Source organism: Carassius auratus, chromosome 45, assembly GCF_003368295.1.
Source record: "Carassius auratus strain Wakin chromosome 45, ASM336829v1, whole genome shotgun sequence".
NCBI lineage: Eukaryota > Metazoa > Chordata > Actinopteri > Cypriniformes > Cyprinidae > Carassius > Carassius auratus.
This window is the reverse complement of record NC_039287.1, coordinates 15,007,339-15,024,421: the sequence shown is the minus strand read 5'-3', so window position 1 is coordinate 15,024,421 and position 17,083 is coordinate 15,007,339. Positions and strand designations below refer to the sequence as shown.

The following is a 17,083-nucleotide window of genomic DNA, read 5'->3' as shown; positions in this document are numbered from 1 at the left end:
TGTCTGAAGAAATGGACTTGATTCATCGCATCCAAAATAGCAGTGTAGACACTCAGTCCTGATGATCAAATAAAAAATAAAAATAAAAAATTTAATTGGATGCAGTGCGAACAAAGCGATTCGTATCCTCTTTAAAAACAAAGCAAAGACACTTTGAAACTTAGAAGGCAATGACAAAAAAAAAAAAAAAAAAAAACGATACTTCAAGATATGACGTATGTGACTTAACATTCATAGACATGCCCATTCAAATTAAATGTGAGAGGTTTAAAATATTAAATAAGGTTATTCTAATCCAACAATACCATCAATCTCAGAAGCTTATGCGTATTTTATGCCAAAGTTGTAAACCAGATATTCTACTGCAGTGAGCTGCAATGAGGGCATTTGGGCTTTGGTGGGAATGAACGTTTACATGAGTCTTTGACCACTGTGCAAGACTACATACTGTACTTCAACCGAGAGATGCATAAGAGTGAGAAACACAAAACATATGGCAAGGTCACATTTACCTCAAAGAAACCTAAAATCAGACAATTTTTGATTGACAGTGGCAGCCAGGCAAGCTCCTTCCTGAAGCAGCTGACCATGCTTTTCTGAAGACCTCAGCTTTTCTGCTGACACAAAAGAATTGGACCACATTGTAAGACATTTACCACTTGTGTTTCAGAATTGTCGTTGTTAACTGAAATCTTCTCAAAAATCAAATGACGTTCTAAGAAAGCAACACTGGTTCAGCCAATAGTTGTGAGTTTGGTCGGGGTTATTTGTTTGCTGACCAATGGCAGACAGGGGAGTGTTTGGCAAACCTGTTTGAAAACAATCACTCTCCATGCCTCAATATCCTAACTTCTCTACTATACAATGTGAAATAAGATTTAAATGAATATATATGAAGTAAAAAGGGTAGTATTTCCAATTATGCTGTGTTCATATAAATACCCAACTGATGTACTACTTTTGAAGAGATTTTTTTGCATCCATTGCATTCAATGGACACTTTAGTATCCCATGAGTCCATGGGAGAAAAGATTTGTCATATTCGTAAATGTCAGGAAGCAGTGGCTTGGAGGATGTCATAGGTAGCAAGATAAAATGTTGGATGTAGTATCTTAATATTGCAAGATATCAACCTGCAAAGCTCTACCAAAACGCAAAAGTCAACCTGGATTATGTGTGCCTTGATAACCAATCACATCGCAGCCTTGATGAGTTGTGCGACAGTGAATCATTGTTTGTGATATTCTAAAAATGAATGAGAAGTGCCGTAAACCTAATCCTATCTAAAGCAAAAGTGTCATGACTTTCACTTATAAAACTTTTTGTGTGTGTGTGTAAACTCTAAAAATGGGTCAAAAAAAAAAAAAAAAAAAAAAGTTTAATGGCAAACATGTTGAATTAGCCAAAAGAGTGTCAATTCATTAAATGATAAGCTTGTTTTCCCACAAAAGCAGTTTATTCAGCGTATTTAAGCCTCTCCTCCATTGACATCAATCCAAAAAATAAAAAAACCCTCTGCTCTCTTTCCCTGCATACTACAGTGTTAGGGTCATTTACGCATGAACATGTTTTTTTTTATTTAAATATGCATTAGAAGGATGTGTCTGACCGTATCGCACATGACACACGTAAAAAAAAACACAGCACTCAAGTTAAAAGTTTAACCTTTAAAAAACCTTCAGACCTTGCATTTTTCCCCACATTCCACTGCCACTGCCACATTCCATTTTTTTAAAGCAAAAATGCATTCTGTGTGAACCAGCCCTTATACTTTTTTTTCTTCTAACACTGGAGGGTTTCCTCAAAGCGGCTTTAGTTTTACAGACTGTATTCATACTACACACACTTCATCAAGTGCTGTACTGTACGTACATTACATCAACTAAATGCAATTTGGTGACAGTAGTGTTGCAGAAATGACACATTAGATTAGGTAATGTTTTGGGGAATTAATATTTGGACCGTTGCTTGGAAAACAACAATGAAATCAACGAAGCAATAAGTACGTTGCATATTACATTCACAAAAACGGAGCTTTTCCAAACATTGCTGAGAGATGTTATAGGTTCACCGAATGCCAGGTTTCTTTCCTGTCATATCCGACAGTGTGTATAAGACAGCGCTGGCCTTTTGAATGCCCATTGCAGCCAAACCGTACACAACAAATCGACCGCTTGTCAACTCTCCTTGGCTTAGACTCATAGCATACACTGACTGTTAAGAGTATCTGGAGTGTGAGTTTGAACAAAGAGACTGTTGCAGAGTACTGTCATAACATCGAAGGTTCAGACTCATTAGCATCATTAGCAAAAGGGTAACACTCCTCATAAAGATCCCATTCGCAGGCAGCAAAAAGGTTGATTATAAATGTAAAAGTGCCCTTGTGGAGTCACATTTTCTGATTTAAAATGAATAAACTGTCTTGACTGGAAGGGTGTGTGTGAGTGTTTGAGACATCTCATGACAGCCACCCCTTCAGTGTGATTCCCTTCATTTATTCAGAGGGCAGATCTGTCGGGCCGCTCATTATTTTGTTGCTGCATCCCATTTGAATAAGGTGAATCTTAATCGCAGCAGAGGGCAAAAACTGGGCCTTGTGGGTAACTACTTGCTGTAACCATGCACAGCTCAAGGACAACGCTTTAGTGGATCTTGCTTTAGTATATAATTATTAAAATAATAATTATTTTTTCTCTTTTGAACACTTGATTCTGATTGGTCGATTACAACATGTTGCATTCAAATATATTAGGTCTGCATGTTTAATCCAAATTGCGATATGACTTAGTGTGATTATAAAGTCACTGAACTGAGAACAGTATCTTTTGGACAATGCAAATTGCCTAAGTTTCATAAATGGGCAAAATGTACAGCATAACAAATCAAATGTACTGGAAATGTACACTTTCATGAGTGGTTAATGGTTACCACAGTTCTCAAGTCACCTGTACACTAAATTGAGAAAAGTTTCTTTATATTTTCTCATGATTTATGTAACAGGTAATTTGATTAAGTTGAATCTCTTTATATGCTGCAAACATGTAAAACATTCACAATTTCAAATCATTATTGGGTGCAGTTGTGCTGTTAAATAAAATTATTTCTTAAATAATAAATGCTTTCTTAAAATTTTGGGCCAATTGTGAAGCCCTACAAAAAATTCAGCACATGTGTAAAAACATTTGTAACCGAAATAAATAATTGATTGTAGATCCTGATTAAATATTGGTTGAAGTATGTGATTGGTTGATCTGTCTGACCGAAACCACTCCTACTCATGTAGAATGTGTCCAATGGAAGATGCAGCACATGAAAATGATGTATTACAAAAGGACTGTGAATTTACATCAGGCAAAATGTACGATTCACCACCCATGGTTTGGTACAAGTTGATAAGATGTTTCTGTGAGACTGTGAAAGCCCAGGGATCTTCCAGAGACAGGTGTGATTTCTCAAGATGCCTGTTTCAGTGATATCTGACAGGTAATGGGGACGCATTAGGTGAAGACTGTTTTCACTATGGTGCCTTTTAATTAACAGAACTTGGAGACTAAACTCAATGGGAAGACGTGTGTGGGGAGGGTTTTCAGACATACCTCCACACATGCTGTACTCTGCAGGCCACTTCTCTGACAGACATGTTGCTCATTTTTGTTGATTTGTCTGCTTCTATCAGCTAGGTAACTATCATCGTGAAAACATAGACCCCTAATAATGGTAAACTAAATATTTACTAAATGAAAACCACAAACTTTCCAACAGTTACACACTTAAATATCATGCATGTTACGTGTATGGTCTTATGGAGGACCAAACCTGCAGAAATTAAAAAAAAAATATGTACATGGATAAATGAATAAATAAATGTAATAAAAGGAAAATAAATAAATAAATAAATGATGTGAATGAATGAATGAAAAAATGAATGAATAAATCTGAAAATAAATACATGTGGGAATAAATAAATATAATATAAATTTATTTAAATTTATTATTATTTTTTTTAATAAAAAAAATAAATAAATGCATGAATAAATATATTTAAAAAATAAATATAAAATAAATTAAAATATAAGTAAATAAAAGTTAAAAATTACTTAAAATTACATTAATTAAAACATTAATGTAAAATAAATACAGAAAATACATAAAGGAAAAATGTAATTTAAAATGTAAAATCAGAATAAAATTTTATTACTGTTTTTTATCACTTCGTTTATTTATTTATTTTCCTTTTATATTTTTTTTTTATTTATCTATATATTAATTTATTTATTTTTAATTTCTGCAGGTTTAATTTCTGCAGTCCTCCATAATATGTTGCATGTATGGTCTGAGACTAGGCAATATATAGAAAATTCACAATAATTCGCGTCAAAAACAAGAGTTGGTAATTTTATTAATTTCCATGGATTTACATTTCAATGAATGAAACAGTAATCGTGTGCACGTTTTAGTACATTGAGCGAATGAATTAGTAAATCTTGAGCATGGGGCTCCATATACACTGAAACACTATTTTCAAACCGTTTTTGAAATTGCTAGTCTAAAGATTGCTAGTAAATGTTGCTATTAATTATAAAGAATTGACAAGCAACACATTGAATTAAACATGAAATTTTGAAGTAGAAAAACTAAATAAGGTAAAACATGCTAAAATAATCTTTTCTTTTCAATCTGATGTTTGTTTTATTTTTTAAATGAATTTAATATATGTAGAGATATATAGCAACTGGTGAAAAGGCTGAAAAATAGTGTGATAATAACTTGCTATATCGCCCAGTCCTAATATGAATAGTATGGAGAGAAGCCAAATATCAGAGTGTGGCACCATATGATCATTAGTTAGCCATTAACATCACCTGACCGACCTCTGGAAGAAAGCCGAGAGATGACATAAGGAGGGACACTAAAACATGACCAGTTCATTTTTATCCCAAAGGAAGAAACACATGATGCCCTTTCTGCTGTTCATTGTAAGCTAAGTCAAATGTACTGAAAAAACGAACAAAAAACAAATGCAATAAATATCTGAAATGTGGTGAATTTTAGTGCCTAATATCTCTATATTGCAGAAAAATATGAACTTTATGTAGCTCGGGCCTTTTTCAGTGCTACGCTCATTGTCTTCTGACTTCCTGTTTGTATAATAATAATAAACTTTATTTTATATAGCGCCTTTAAAAGTAGCATCTCAAAGCACTTTTACACATAAAAATATGAAATTAAAAGATAAAAAAAGCCAATATAATAACAAAGTAATCACATGCATCACTTAAAAGCTACCCTAAAAACGTTTTCATGGACGATTTAACAACTCTAAGGGATTCTGCATTCCTAATCTCAGAGGGCAGGGAATTCCACAATTTAGGAGCCAAAGAAGAAAAAGCCTGATCACTCACCATTTTTAGCCGTGTTGTTTGGACAGTTAAAAGACCAGCTTCAGAGGAGCGTCGAGCACGTGTAGGAGTGTAGGGGGTTAAAAGCTCAAACAAATATTGAGGGGCCAAATATTGAGTATTTCCACAGCGTGAAGGTAGGTCATATGAATTTATGTATGAACTGCTTGTTTTAAAAACTTCCCGGAGTAGTGACAGTCGTTTTGAAATCTGCTTCAAACATTACAATGCACATAATAACTTTCAATAAATTCACCTCACCAGCAAATTACTCTTCAACAGTTCCACAAAAACAGAAGTTAAAAGAAAACATATTAAAGATAGCTGTGCACTTGTTGCTCTATTGCATGAGGTCTATACAGCAAGCAAGAAACTTCTGTGATCAGCTTCTGCGGTTAAGGACATCAAATATTTGAAAGATCTTTTGATAACAACATGCTTATTACAACTTATGATAATAACACTGTATTTCAGATAAACCCCATTTGAAGTGGCATACAAAAACAACAAATCTGAACAAATATGAAATATGTGGGGAAGTCGTGGCCTAGTGGTTAGACCCTAGGGTTGTGGGTTCTTTATCCCATTAGTTTAACGCCTGGCTATGCAAGACCTTCATCTAATTCATCTTCAGCTGAACACTGATGACTTCACACAATTCCACAGCATGTTTGTCCTCCAAAGCCCATTGATCCATGGCTCACAGGTATCCCCAGAGGAAGAAGTTCAGGAATCCCCCTCAAACCAGCAGTTTCACTGTCACTAGATGACAGATCTACCACAGGTGACTCTTCGTCCCTGAACCCATTTACTCCAGTCAAGTGAAACTCTTCAAACTCATGTTGTTTGCTTCATGGAAAGCCCAATGCTTTCCTCTTTGTGTATGGACACTGTACAATTATATATTTATATTTTCTTTCAAAAATGTTACTGAAGGTGGGTCAATGCAATATATATTCATATATATATATATATATATATATATATATATATATATATATATTTTTTTTTTCTCTTTTTTTCAAAAAATATAATAAAAGTGAAATATCCACTTAAGATAAAAAAATAAAAATAAAAAACATTTAGGTAAGTCAATGTTTAATTTAATTTCAATTTGAAGTTGTAAATAAAACAAAGCTTGCAGTACGTTTTAAAATGAAATATAATTTCTACTTTAAAATCTCTTTGTGATTACTGTGTAATTAACTAGCTATTTCTGAGTCTAAATTGTTTTAACCCCATTGTTTTAACATTTTAACATTGATCATTGTAGTTAGTCTGACAGTAACAGAGTTTCTCACAATCCAAAATAAATAATGGGATTTACACGTACAACAGTTTTGAATACATCACATTAAGCTAAACAAACATTTTTAAAAAAGTCAAAGTTCAGACCAAAAAACTGAAATACATTATTGTATTTCCCAGGGGGAAATGCATCTTGGATGCCAAAGTTATTCACACATACACCTCAACACATAATATTCTAGAATTATTTTATATAGTAACAAAATGCAGTTAATAATAGAATCATTTATGAGTGGTCAATACAGATTTCCAGCTGTGCTAAAATACACAATATAGTATGTGTATAAAGCACAACTTCACTGCTCATTTATCATAGCAGATTGTTTAGTTGCATAGTAACACAGCATTTTTTGAATTGGATTAATATTATTAAAATTGTTCAGCTGCAGTATGGAATCTTGGCCTTTCTATTTCCAACTGTAGTTCAAACATAAAACTGTGTGTTAGCTGTGGAGTAACCTAGTTCTCCTACTCAAGCTGTTCTGTGTGGATGAATCAGATGTTTCAAAGGAATCCCCCATACTTACAGCGACCACTGTAAAAATGTCTTTATAAGCTAAGATTAAGTTTCATTTCTGCTCCTTTTGGCACAAGTTCTATCAGGTTTTTGACCGGAGACTGTTTTCTTTGTTTGGACATTGGGTGATTTGCCATTTAGAGCTGTCCTTGTTTAATGCTAGCTAGCTAATGTTAATCTTTAACATTAATTCTCTTTAACATAGAAATCTTCTCCGTCCGATTAAATATTCTGTTTCATTCAACAAGGTCAGGCATTATTGTCTTTTTACAGGTGCTTTATAGCAGGATTTGAATTTGTCTCATATTTGAATAAGTTTGCATCATGATTTCATCCAAAGCTATGAAGATTTTGAATATCGCATAAAAGGTATATGCAAAAGTTATATGCAAAATTTGAATATTGTGTAATTTATTGTGTAAGGTCTTTATATACCTCTGGAAACATAGTTATATATATAAATATATATTATATTGCATTTCTGTCAATAGATCCTCCTAACTATTACACACTGCACCTTTAAATACACAGGTGCTTCTCAATAAATTAGAATGTCATGGAAAAGTTCATTTATTAAAAAAAAAAAAATTAATAATTTTTTTTTTTAATTCAGTGCACACAGACTGAAGTAGTTGTGAAGATGCGCAAATCCACTTCATTTTCAGCGTTTATTTGCGCATCTTGTCAGTTAACAATGGCTCTGTGTAGTAACAGCTGCTCAATGTGAAATCACGCACCTGAGGGAATTTACCGCTGAACCTGCTTTACTGACGAGATGCGCATAAAGATCTGCCGATCGTGATCGGAGCAGCCCTACTTTTGATTAAATAAAAGCAAAATTTTCTTTAAGTTGTCTGCTGTTTGTACTTATTGCTTTCCTTAAGTGGGGGGAAAATCTGAAAAAAATCGGAAATCGAATTAAAAAAAATAAAATCTGAGATTTTATTTTTAGGCCATATCGCCCAGCCCTAGTTGTGCATCTTTTTCTTCCACACTTTTTCCCTTCTACTCAACTTTCTGTTAACATGCTTGGATACAGCACTCTGTGAACCGCCAGCTTCTTTGGCAATGAACGTTTGTGGCTTACCCTCGTTGTGAAGGGTGTCAATGATTGTCTTCTGGACAACTGTCAGATCAGATGTCTTCCCCAGGATTGTGTAGCATAGTGAACCAAACTGAGAGACCATTTTGAAGGCTCAGGAAACCTTTGCTTGTGTTTTGAGTCGATTAGCTGATAGACAACTCACCATATTCTAATTTGTTGAGATTTTAAAACACAATTTAAAGAGTCAAAGAATTAAACGTCTTCAGTCTGTTTGCATTGAATTTATTTAATACACAAGTTTCACAATTTGAGTTGAATTAATGAAATAAATGAACTTTTCCACGACATTCTAATTTATTGAGAAGCACCTGTACGTCCTTACAGTTAAATAAAACACCAATTGTTAATTATTAGAAAAATAAGCAGAATATGTATTTATTAGAATAGAATAGAATAGAATAGAATAGAATAGAATAGAATAGAATAGAATAGAAGAACTGTAGCAAATCACAAGCACTGGTTCCTATCATATACTGTTCTGTGTGAAAGACAGTTATATGTCTCCCTCTGGTGGTGGATAAAGCCAATTCCAGAACAATGTCACGTGACATTACCAATTTACAAGAGTCCTGAACTAACTGAGCAAGTCACAACCCAAAATATGTGGAAACAACCAACTGTCACAGTCCTCCTTCCTGATGTAAAAATGCCTCAAAAAAAAAAAAAAAAAACCCAATTCAAAAAAGAAACCAAACTAATCAGATGAGTTAGCAAAATGATGACATGGTTCTGTTCTTTTCTGTATTGCACTGAACGTGTTTAACAACATGATTTTAATGAGTCAGTGAGGCAGATGATGATCCTTTCAAACAGCATTAACATGCGCTGTCGGCCGTGACCTCAGGAAAATGCTGAGCCATGATGAATGAGTTAGAAAAGGTGAACTGTCTCATTCTGAGATTTTCGCTGCACACTTCTTCATAGAACTGAATTAATTGATTAAAGAGCGTTATTAGAAATCAGTCTGAATCCTTTCACTAAGGATTGCTCCTGGATTTACTTTATGAATATCGATGGTTTGTATATCACTGAATGCATAATCAGCATCAGATACTGGCTCCAACAAACAGATCTGAGCATGTTCATGATCACCTCCAATGACATCAGCCTCCCTCGTCTCCATAGAAACAGCAGCAGGGCTCTCGAAATATTCACTGAAGTAAACTACAGCCATGCAGGACTTTGTGGGCTGAAACACCTTCAGCTGGAGAGCTTGCCATCAATCATATTGGGCTTTGGAGTGTAAAAATTTGATTCACCAGGCGTCCCAAGGACTCATAAAAGTTGTGCCTTGATATTCAAAATAGATCCAAAAAGCATATACATCCAAGAGGTAACGAAGAATGTACAGTATGTGCCAGCACTGCATGAATGCAACAGAAAGTTCAGTCTGATACAAATGGTTCATTATAATGGCAAAGACATCCACTTTCAAACACAAGACAATCATCACAGTTATATGAATAATTAAATAAATGGCATGAAACTGGGAACACTACGGGGAAAACTAAATGAGTTCTCTAAATGAGTGATTCTTTGAAGGTTTGGGCTTTTTTAAAATAAGTTTAAACTAACTCACCCATCACATAATAAATTAAATGGAAGAAAATTCATTCATCAAATTCAAAAGTCATTTCTTCACCCTCATTTCTTAATTTGAAGTCTGGTGAAGTTGGTCATGTGACTTTCTTTCTTTGATGGATAAAGCTTTTTAAATGATTTGGAGCTTAAGAAACATTTCTATCAATGCTGTAAAAAGTTGTGCGTTTTAGTGCAAGTTGTAATATTTTTATGTTAATCTTGATACATTTGTTTCAGGATTCTTAATGAATAGAAAATGTAGAAGAACAGCATTTATTTGAAGTCTTTTGTAACATTATGACTGTTATTACTGTATTTAGAAAGTTCAAGCTGCTATATATATATATATATATATATATATATATATATATATATATCCACCGCATACATACATAAAACTGACCTCAAACTTTTGAACGGTAATGTATTTACCACAGAATGTTCAGATTTTTTTTATTTATTTTTTTTATTTTGGAGCTCGACAGCCACTTTGTCTAGGAACAAAAACTTATTTAAAGCCTTTGAATCCTTTCCTTTTGTAAGTCGCAATGGTTTGGAGCGACATGGTGGTAAGTAAATTATGACAGAACTTAATTTTGGGGGGTGAACTATCCCTTTAAATCCACAAACCACAGCACAGCTCTCTTAGCTTGGAGTTAAGATGTAGGGAAATGCCCTAAATATCCCATCCTGTCTCTTACCTGGACTCTTGTCAAGGAAAAGGCAGCAATGTGTCTGCAGAATCCATGGTAACACCTGTGGCAGATGGAGAAATGAAGATGGAAATAGTACAATGGAGTAAATTTCACACACAGTGAACAAGACATTCGGGGAGTGGAGGGAAGATTATGAACAGATGAGATAAGCCATTTCACTATGACAGGACAGGGCTCATGGACTCATCGACCTCCTGATAGCTGCATGTGCCAAACAAATAAAATAATAATAATAAATCAATCCCATACTCCTCTTCAATCCACGTGTAGATCTTTAACTGACTGCTCAACCCCCGGCATATAAATATAATTACTATTCTTAACTTCTATTCTAATATCACACGAAGCATCGAGTTTAAATAGCCTAGAGATACACGTGACGTCATCACTGTTTATCACAGCAGGCGGCTTAAAAAAAATAAGACTATTATGACATCAGCAGAATCGCCTGTGGTCTTTTCAATAACACGTGAATCAATCAAGTTAAAACGCTCTTGAATTGGCTATGTCAGTCGAGAGGAAGATAAATGAATATTAGAAGACTAGGTAAAATACACTCTTTTATTTCCATCTCCAGCAGCTGCAATACCTTTTTCAGGGCTGACATTCTCCAGAGGCTCGTGGCATCGCTTCAGTCCTCGGTGTGAATGCGGGTGGTGTTTGTAAGCACGCGGGAACAGGCAGGTGTGTATCACAAGTAGTCCATTCAGCTGCAGACCCTCCGCATGATGCTCCTCGCGCCTATAACGCACTTCTGACTCTTCTGTTGCAGAAATTGCGTTATCACTGCTTATTTCTTCATCTGAGTAAAGAAACAAAATTGGGCTTATGAAGACAGAAAGTGGCCATGGTGGAGAGACATTAAAATAAAGCGTCGTTGCAATAAATAACTTGACAACTTTTGAGCCGCTTTGTCCACTAGGGGGAGCCAGATAGATAGATAGATAGATAGATAGATAGATAGATAGATAGATAGATAGATAGATAGATAGATAGATAGATAGATAGATAGATAGATAGATAGATAGATAGATAGAAAGCTTCTCTTAAATTTATGAACAAACGTCACAGTTTTTCTCAGTCGATTTGACAATTGTCTAAACTCAGGTCTATTTCTCGAAACAGTTAACAGTGTGCTGAACACTACATAATTGTGCTAAACAGACTGTAAGTTTTCATTTATTTCATACAAGTTGCAAATCATGTGAATACATTTCTTTAAACACTGCACAAATCTCTCAAATGTTTTCACAATAGTTAAAGGGTTCATATGATGATGCTAAAACACTATTCTATTCTATTCTATACACATTTTGCTATTATTGAGTCTATTTGGTGTAATGAAATGTGTTTATGCAGTTTAAAGTTTTTACAAAGCTCATCGGTCTGAAAAGCGAAGTGTGCTCTGATTGGCCAGCTATCCAGTGCATTGTGATTGGCTGAAGGTCCGAGCGTGTGACGGAAATGTTACACCCCTTAATATAAAACCCTTTATGAATGTGATATAAACATGATTACATGACCAGCACGGATCAGCTCCTGGCATGACGAAGCAGATATCATCCTCTTTTAGAAGGACAAATAAAGTAGTTTCACTTTCACAGTGAAACACACAGTACTACAACAATACTACAATGAGAATAAAAGGTATGCCTTCTTTTTTTGCGTGAACATCTGGGAAGTGTTATGCAAATCTTCCCACATAGTGAGGTAGAGATGTGGGGGCGTGTTAGAATGAGTCTTAAACTTAGTATTTTTACACTATAAGGGCTATCTTGTCTGGTTCTCAGTCTGCAGGGCGAAGCCTAAAGTGCCTGCACAGTCTGGGAAGAGAGCTCAGGAGCAGTGGGAGCAGGCAGAGTAAAGAGGGTCTCATTCTGTAGTAATATCAGCTTTTCCATAAACAATATCCAACCCTTTGCACAAGCTACTCAGATCGCACCCCACATTTAATCCAGAAATTCCTGCCACTTTATCAAATCACTCAATAACGTCTGAGCAAGTACGTCCTCTCTCTCCCTTCTCCTAACGCCTTACACCCAGACTAGCCCTAATTTAAAAATAAATGAATCTTCTTCTTGTTTGTTGATTGATCAGGGATGTCACCGAAGAATGATTGCCCACGCACTCTCCACCATTATCTTTAGCAGAATTTACTGTTAAAACCCAAGGACCAGATATGATAAAAATGAAGATCAGGAGTTGATAGATGTACACTTGTGAGGAGTTTGTGTGCTGCTCTGCGTACACACTCAACACAGCAGTAATTATCCTTCATAAATATAATACAATGATGCTAACCCTGAAACAACATACAGAACTAACAAATTTAGCTGTAAGCGTGATTGCATCATATAATTGTTGTTAATAGTGCTCATCAACTTTTTGATTACGTCTTTAATTGGTTTTTCCGAAGAATTTCTGTCATATGCACATACACTGACAGACACCGCTGATAAGCTACTACTAAATATTGTAGAAACTTATCAAAAACTTAACTTTTCTGTGAAGTTGCTTTGCAATGATTTGAATTGTAAAAAAAGCTCTATACAAATAACTTGAATTGAATCGAATATGAAAAAACTCTAAATGCTTAAATTACAGCACTTCTGTATTACAGTGAATAAATAAATGAATGCTGTTTGTATGCTTTGGTGGACTTAGACAATGGAAACTAAAGTACTGAGAGACATTCATAAAAACAGCCATTTTTTAAAACAGTCATTTAGAAACATCTTCCTATTAAGTAAAAAGACACTTTATTGAATAAACACTGTTTATGTGACAATAATTCATTTTGCAAACAGTAAAGATCACAAGAGCAATGTCACAGGTTATCATTTATGTTTACATGGCCAAATGAGACAATAATCAATACCAACTGTATGAAAACAAACAAGGCCTCTAAAAGGCATCAACAAATTAGTGTTATGCTTGATAAATATGCACATTCAAGGACTTTATTTTGTTGTTTTTACTTTCTTTTTGCGTATATTTATTTAAGTTTTATATTTACATTTTCACCAGGTTCCCACATCTTTCTTCCCGATCTACGAAACGTTGTTACAGTAAATATGTGGAAAAAAACAACAACTGTTTGAATATTAATTCCACTGATAAAAAACAGGAATGTATAAGTTCAAATTGACAACAATAGGAAAGCATGAATGTGAAATTAGTTATAGAGGATGAAGTGGAAGGTTGTCGCTGTCCTATGAGCTCGGGATGCCGCTGCCAATAGGAGGAGTGGAGAGAGGCGGCAGCAGGAGACTCTTGAGTTTCAGTGACATGGCTGCAATCTCTGGGTCCTGAGTTTCATACATCTTCACCAGCCGGGCGAACTTTAGAACACCTGAAAGGCAAAAACGCAGGAGTTGGAATGACAGCATTTTATTTGTGTTTGCATGTTTGTAGAATTAAATCTCACCTTCTCCTTCATTGTTGAAGCCGTATGCTTTGATGACCTCCTGCTGGATCTGAGTGGCCACAGGCAGCACCAGCTGCAGCATCTTGCCCATGTCGTTGCATGCGCTTTCTCTGGCTTCCTCCATGCGGGCTGCATTCTCAGGCACAGAGAACGCCTGGATCACCTCACTAAGAACAACTGCAATGGACGGGAAACGGTCTGGGTGAGACAGAGTCGAGCCGTGACTCCTGAGCGTATGGTTTAAGGACTGACGTCTCACCTCTGGCCTGCTCTACAGTGAGCGTGGGCTGCTGTGCTGGGGCAGAGGCCATGCTGGCTCACTCCGCGGAGGAGATTCACTACAGATATCAATTAAAATCAATTAAACGCTGCTGCTGCATGTTATGTGATGATTTATGCATACACTACACAGCTCGACTGTTTCTCTTGCCCAGACAGAACACACTTTCCACATCAACACGGGGAGACTGGCTGATTTGTGAAACCATTATGGGTATCAAATCAATACATTCTGTATATATACAATACATAAATAAACAAGAAAAAAATATATTATAATTGTGTTGTCTATCTGCATTTATGCTTTCAGTGTCATAAATGATAGGGTGACCAGACATTCCTGTTTTTTGGTCTCCTGTCCCCGAAAATTTTACTGTTTTGCAGCACGTTCAAAGCAGCCCGCAAACTAACTATGCACATTAAAGTAAATGATACTATTTGAATGCACTATATATCATGGTGCGGGATTATTTTACAATGTTGCAGTAATTTCTCCACACACTTCCTATAACTATAGCATGTAGGTGAAGGTATAAAACAACTTAATTACATTTGCTGAAAACACACATTCAATTGTAGTCTTAAATGCAAAGTCATTGGCCTAATTGGCGATACATTTCAAAAGCACAAAACAATAAAATAAAATTTAAAATAGAATATAGAGTACTATGAGAAAACTCTCTCTCTCTCTCTGTGTATATATATATATATATATATATATATATATATATATATATATATATATATATATATATATATATATATATATATATATATATTGTCCCCATCTAATTTGTCAATAAAAAATTGAGAGAGAAAATAAAAAGACGACCATATCAACCCCTTGATTCTGATTATAGGGCAAAGATTAAATATCCAATAAATAATACTTAAACATACTGAATAAATGGCTGCACAGATTGCTTGCAAGCAGCTTCAATTTATATAACGAGAAATGTGATATTGATTTGATGTCTTGTTGTTGTTGTTGTTAAAGAATGAGAGTATGCTGGGTTCATCTGTCATCTATCAGTGGATCGTTACTTCCGCTAACCGCGAAACCACTGAATAACCATTCTTTCTGTTGTCCAGATATATATATGTATATATATATATATATATATATATATATATATATATATATATATGAATATTTTATACCTAAGTAATATTTGTAATATTTCCATGTACTTACATCGATGAAGCCAGTACCTAATCACAGCCTCTACTGTGACGCACAGACTTCCGGTGGGTGCAGCCATAAAACTGTCCGTGTGCAACTGCAACTCGTTTGATGAACCATAGAAGATGGCTATGGCGATGAAACTATCAATAACGTCATAAAATGGACTCGGCTTTGCGACCTGAACTCTCCTAATTGATGGACCTCGGCAACTGGTATAAATATCTCTTCACTGTGTATTTTCAGTCGAATTGCTCCTGAAGTTTTTGCGTTAATAGCCATTTTTTGTCACGTGATACCTGTTACATTACTCAACGGTACTCAGTCTGGACCAATAACAGTGATCTGCGATTACAAGATCAAGATTCATTGATTTTGCAGAGATGCGCGCTTATTATTTCGTGTTTATCTCGTATTATTCACTGGAATCGATAAACTTAAAAAAAAAAAAAAATTGTTTTTCACTGAGACACACAAAAGTCCAGAAATTTCAATGTAGCTGAATGAAGGATTTGGTTTAATGAGCCACCAAGCGCCCCCTGGAGGGAAAAAAAAACACAAAACATTTACGTTAGTGACAAACGAATATTAGAAAGAAGCATTTACAGACCGGTGCAAAACTAACACGGAAGTCTGGGAAAATATTGACAAGTGAACGTGGAAGCGATTTCGACGCAGACTCCGTTCGTTTTGTTTTTCAGGTATGAAATATGGAGCGTAAGTTGGCTGAGTTCAGAGCCCGAAAGAAAGCCCAAGCTGAAGCTCAGAAACCTGCTGAGAGTGTGATCCAGACTGAAACTAAAGCCATGAGCCTTGATTCTCCAGCAGTGAGTCCTGACACACCGGAACAGAAGCCCACCAGCTGCCTTCAGAGGCCACACACACAGGTATGAGCACACTTACTACTCAAATATAACAACAACACAACAGATACATACCTGGAAACCGACCGAGTCGTTTTGCCTAATGAACCCAGTCTTCCTGTCATTTTAGGATCCCAGTCATCGTTTGCTGAACCCTACGTGTGGTGGTTGGCTCCAGCGCGTGGCTCTCACCCATCTGACCCTGCTCAAAGTGCTGCTGTGGCTCGTGCTGCTCGGGCTCTTCTCAGAACTCGAGTTTGGCCTGCCGTTTTTTCTCATATCATTATTCTACTGGCTCTATGAGGGCCTTCGAAGCCCAAGAGCCCGGCAACCTGGAGAAATGAGCGCGTATTCTGTGTTTAACCCTGATTGTCAACCCATCCTGGGAACGTTAACAGCCGAACAGCTGGAAGGAGAGATGGGATACAGGCCAGTGGTCAACAGATGAACGTGTTTGAAAGAAAGCAGACGTTGCTTTCATAGACAACTATCTGGAAATAAAGGAAAACACTTAACCGTCTAAATGTGGAGATGTAAATTGCACTTTGGAAACTTGTTTGCATTATATTAATGTACCCTATAATCGTCTTAAATGATTTATTGTGTTTACATTAATAAAATGCTTTATTTTATTCATCTATACACAAATATACGCTTCCTCAGATATAAAAAAAATTTGAATGTCACCTAATTTTAGGCTTTCTT

The 17,083-nt window shown here is 35.6% G+C and overlaps 3 protein-coding genes across 8 annotated transcripts in view; 1 reads left to right on the top strand and 2 right to left on the bottom strand.

The window, feature by feature from the left end:
• LOC113063393 (disks large-associated protein 2-like) overlaps nt 1-11,545 on the bottom strand; it is a 142,786-nt gene extending 131,241 nt beyond the window's left edge. For all 4 annotated transcript variants that reach the window (XM_026233753.1, XM_026233750.1, XM_026233751.1 and 1 more), the window contains exons 1-2: nt 11,216-11,545; nt 10,612-10,666 (exon numbers count right to left, since the gene is read on the bottom strand). In XM_026233753.1, the coding sequence (XP_026089538.1) occupies nt 10,612-10,666; nt 11,216-11,233 (73 nt within the window). In that variant the 5' untranslated portion in view covers nt 11,234-11,545. The remainder of the gene's footprint in view (nt 1-10,611; nt 10,667-11,215) is intronic.
• A 1,819-nt stretch (nt 11,546-13,364) lies between these two features.
• On the bottom strand, nt 13,365-16,472 carry grcc10 (gene rich cluster, C10 gene). Of its 2 annotated transcripts, none has more exons than XM_026233749.1 (4): nt 16,454-16,472; nt 14,313-14,391; nt 14,054-14,230; nt 13,365-13,978 (listed from the first exon to the last, which is right to left on the bottom strand). In XM_026233749.1, exons 2-4 carry the CDS (start codon nt 14,362-14,364, stop codon nt 13,839-13,841), a joined length of 369 nt encoding a protein of 122 aa, XP_026089534.1. In that variant the 5' UTR covers nt 14,365-14,391; nt 16,454-16,472; the 3' UTR covers nt 13,365-13,838. The 2 variants fall into 2 exon arrangements, with proteins under 2 accessions (XP_026089534.1, XP_026089533.1); XM_026233748.1 differs by lacking the exon at nt 16,454-16,472 and adding an exon at nt 15,528-15,663 and having other exon boundaries at nt 13,369-13,978.
• Nucleotides 15,635-17,026, top strand: saysd1 (SAYSVFN motif domain containing 1). Of its 2 annotated transcripts, none has more exons than XM_026233745.1 (3): nt 15,635-15,730; nt 16,209-16,402; nt 16,509-17,026. In XM_026233745.1, the coding sequence occupies exons 2-3, from the start codon at nt 16,226-16,228 to the stop codon at nt 16,824-16,826; spliced, it is 495 nt and encodes a 164-aa protein (XP_026089530.1). In that variant the 5' UTR covers nt 15,635-15,730; nt 16,209-16,225; the 3' UTR covers nt 16,827-17,026. The 2 variants fall into 2 exon arrangements, with proteins under 2 accessions (XP_026089530.1, XP_026089531.1); XM_026233746.1 differs by having other exon boundaries at nt 15,648-15,730; nt 16,217-16,402.
• Nucleotides 17,027-17,083: the final 57 nt, after the last annotated feature.

Coding starts and splice junctions, on each gene's coding strand:
- grcc10 (XM_026233749.1), bottom strand. CDS start 14,364: ATGGCCTCTGCCCCAGCACAGCAGCCCACGCTCACTGTAGAGCAGGCC. Junction 14,231..14,312: donor CACTGTAGAGCAGGCCAGAG/GTGAGACGTCAG, acceptor CGTCCATTGCAG/TTGTTCTTAGTGAGGTGATC. Junction 13,979..14,053: donor CTTCAACAATGAAGGAGAAG/GTGAGATTTAAT, acceptor TTTGCCTTTCAG/GTGTTCTAAAGTTCGCCCGG.
- saysd1 (XM_026233745.1), top strand. CDS start 16,226: ATGGAGCGTAAGTTGGCTGAGTTCAGAGCCCGAAAGAAAGCCCAAGCT. Junction 16,403..16,508: donor TTCAGAGGCCACACACACAG/GTATGAGCACAC, acceptor CTGTCATTTTAG/GATCCCAGTCATCGTTTGCT.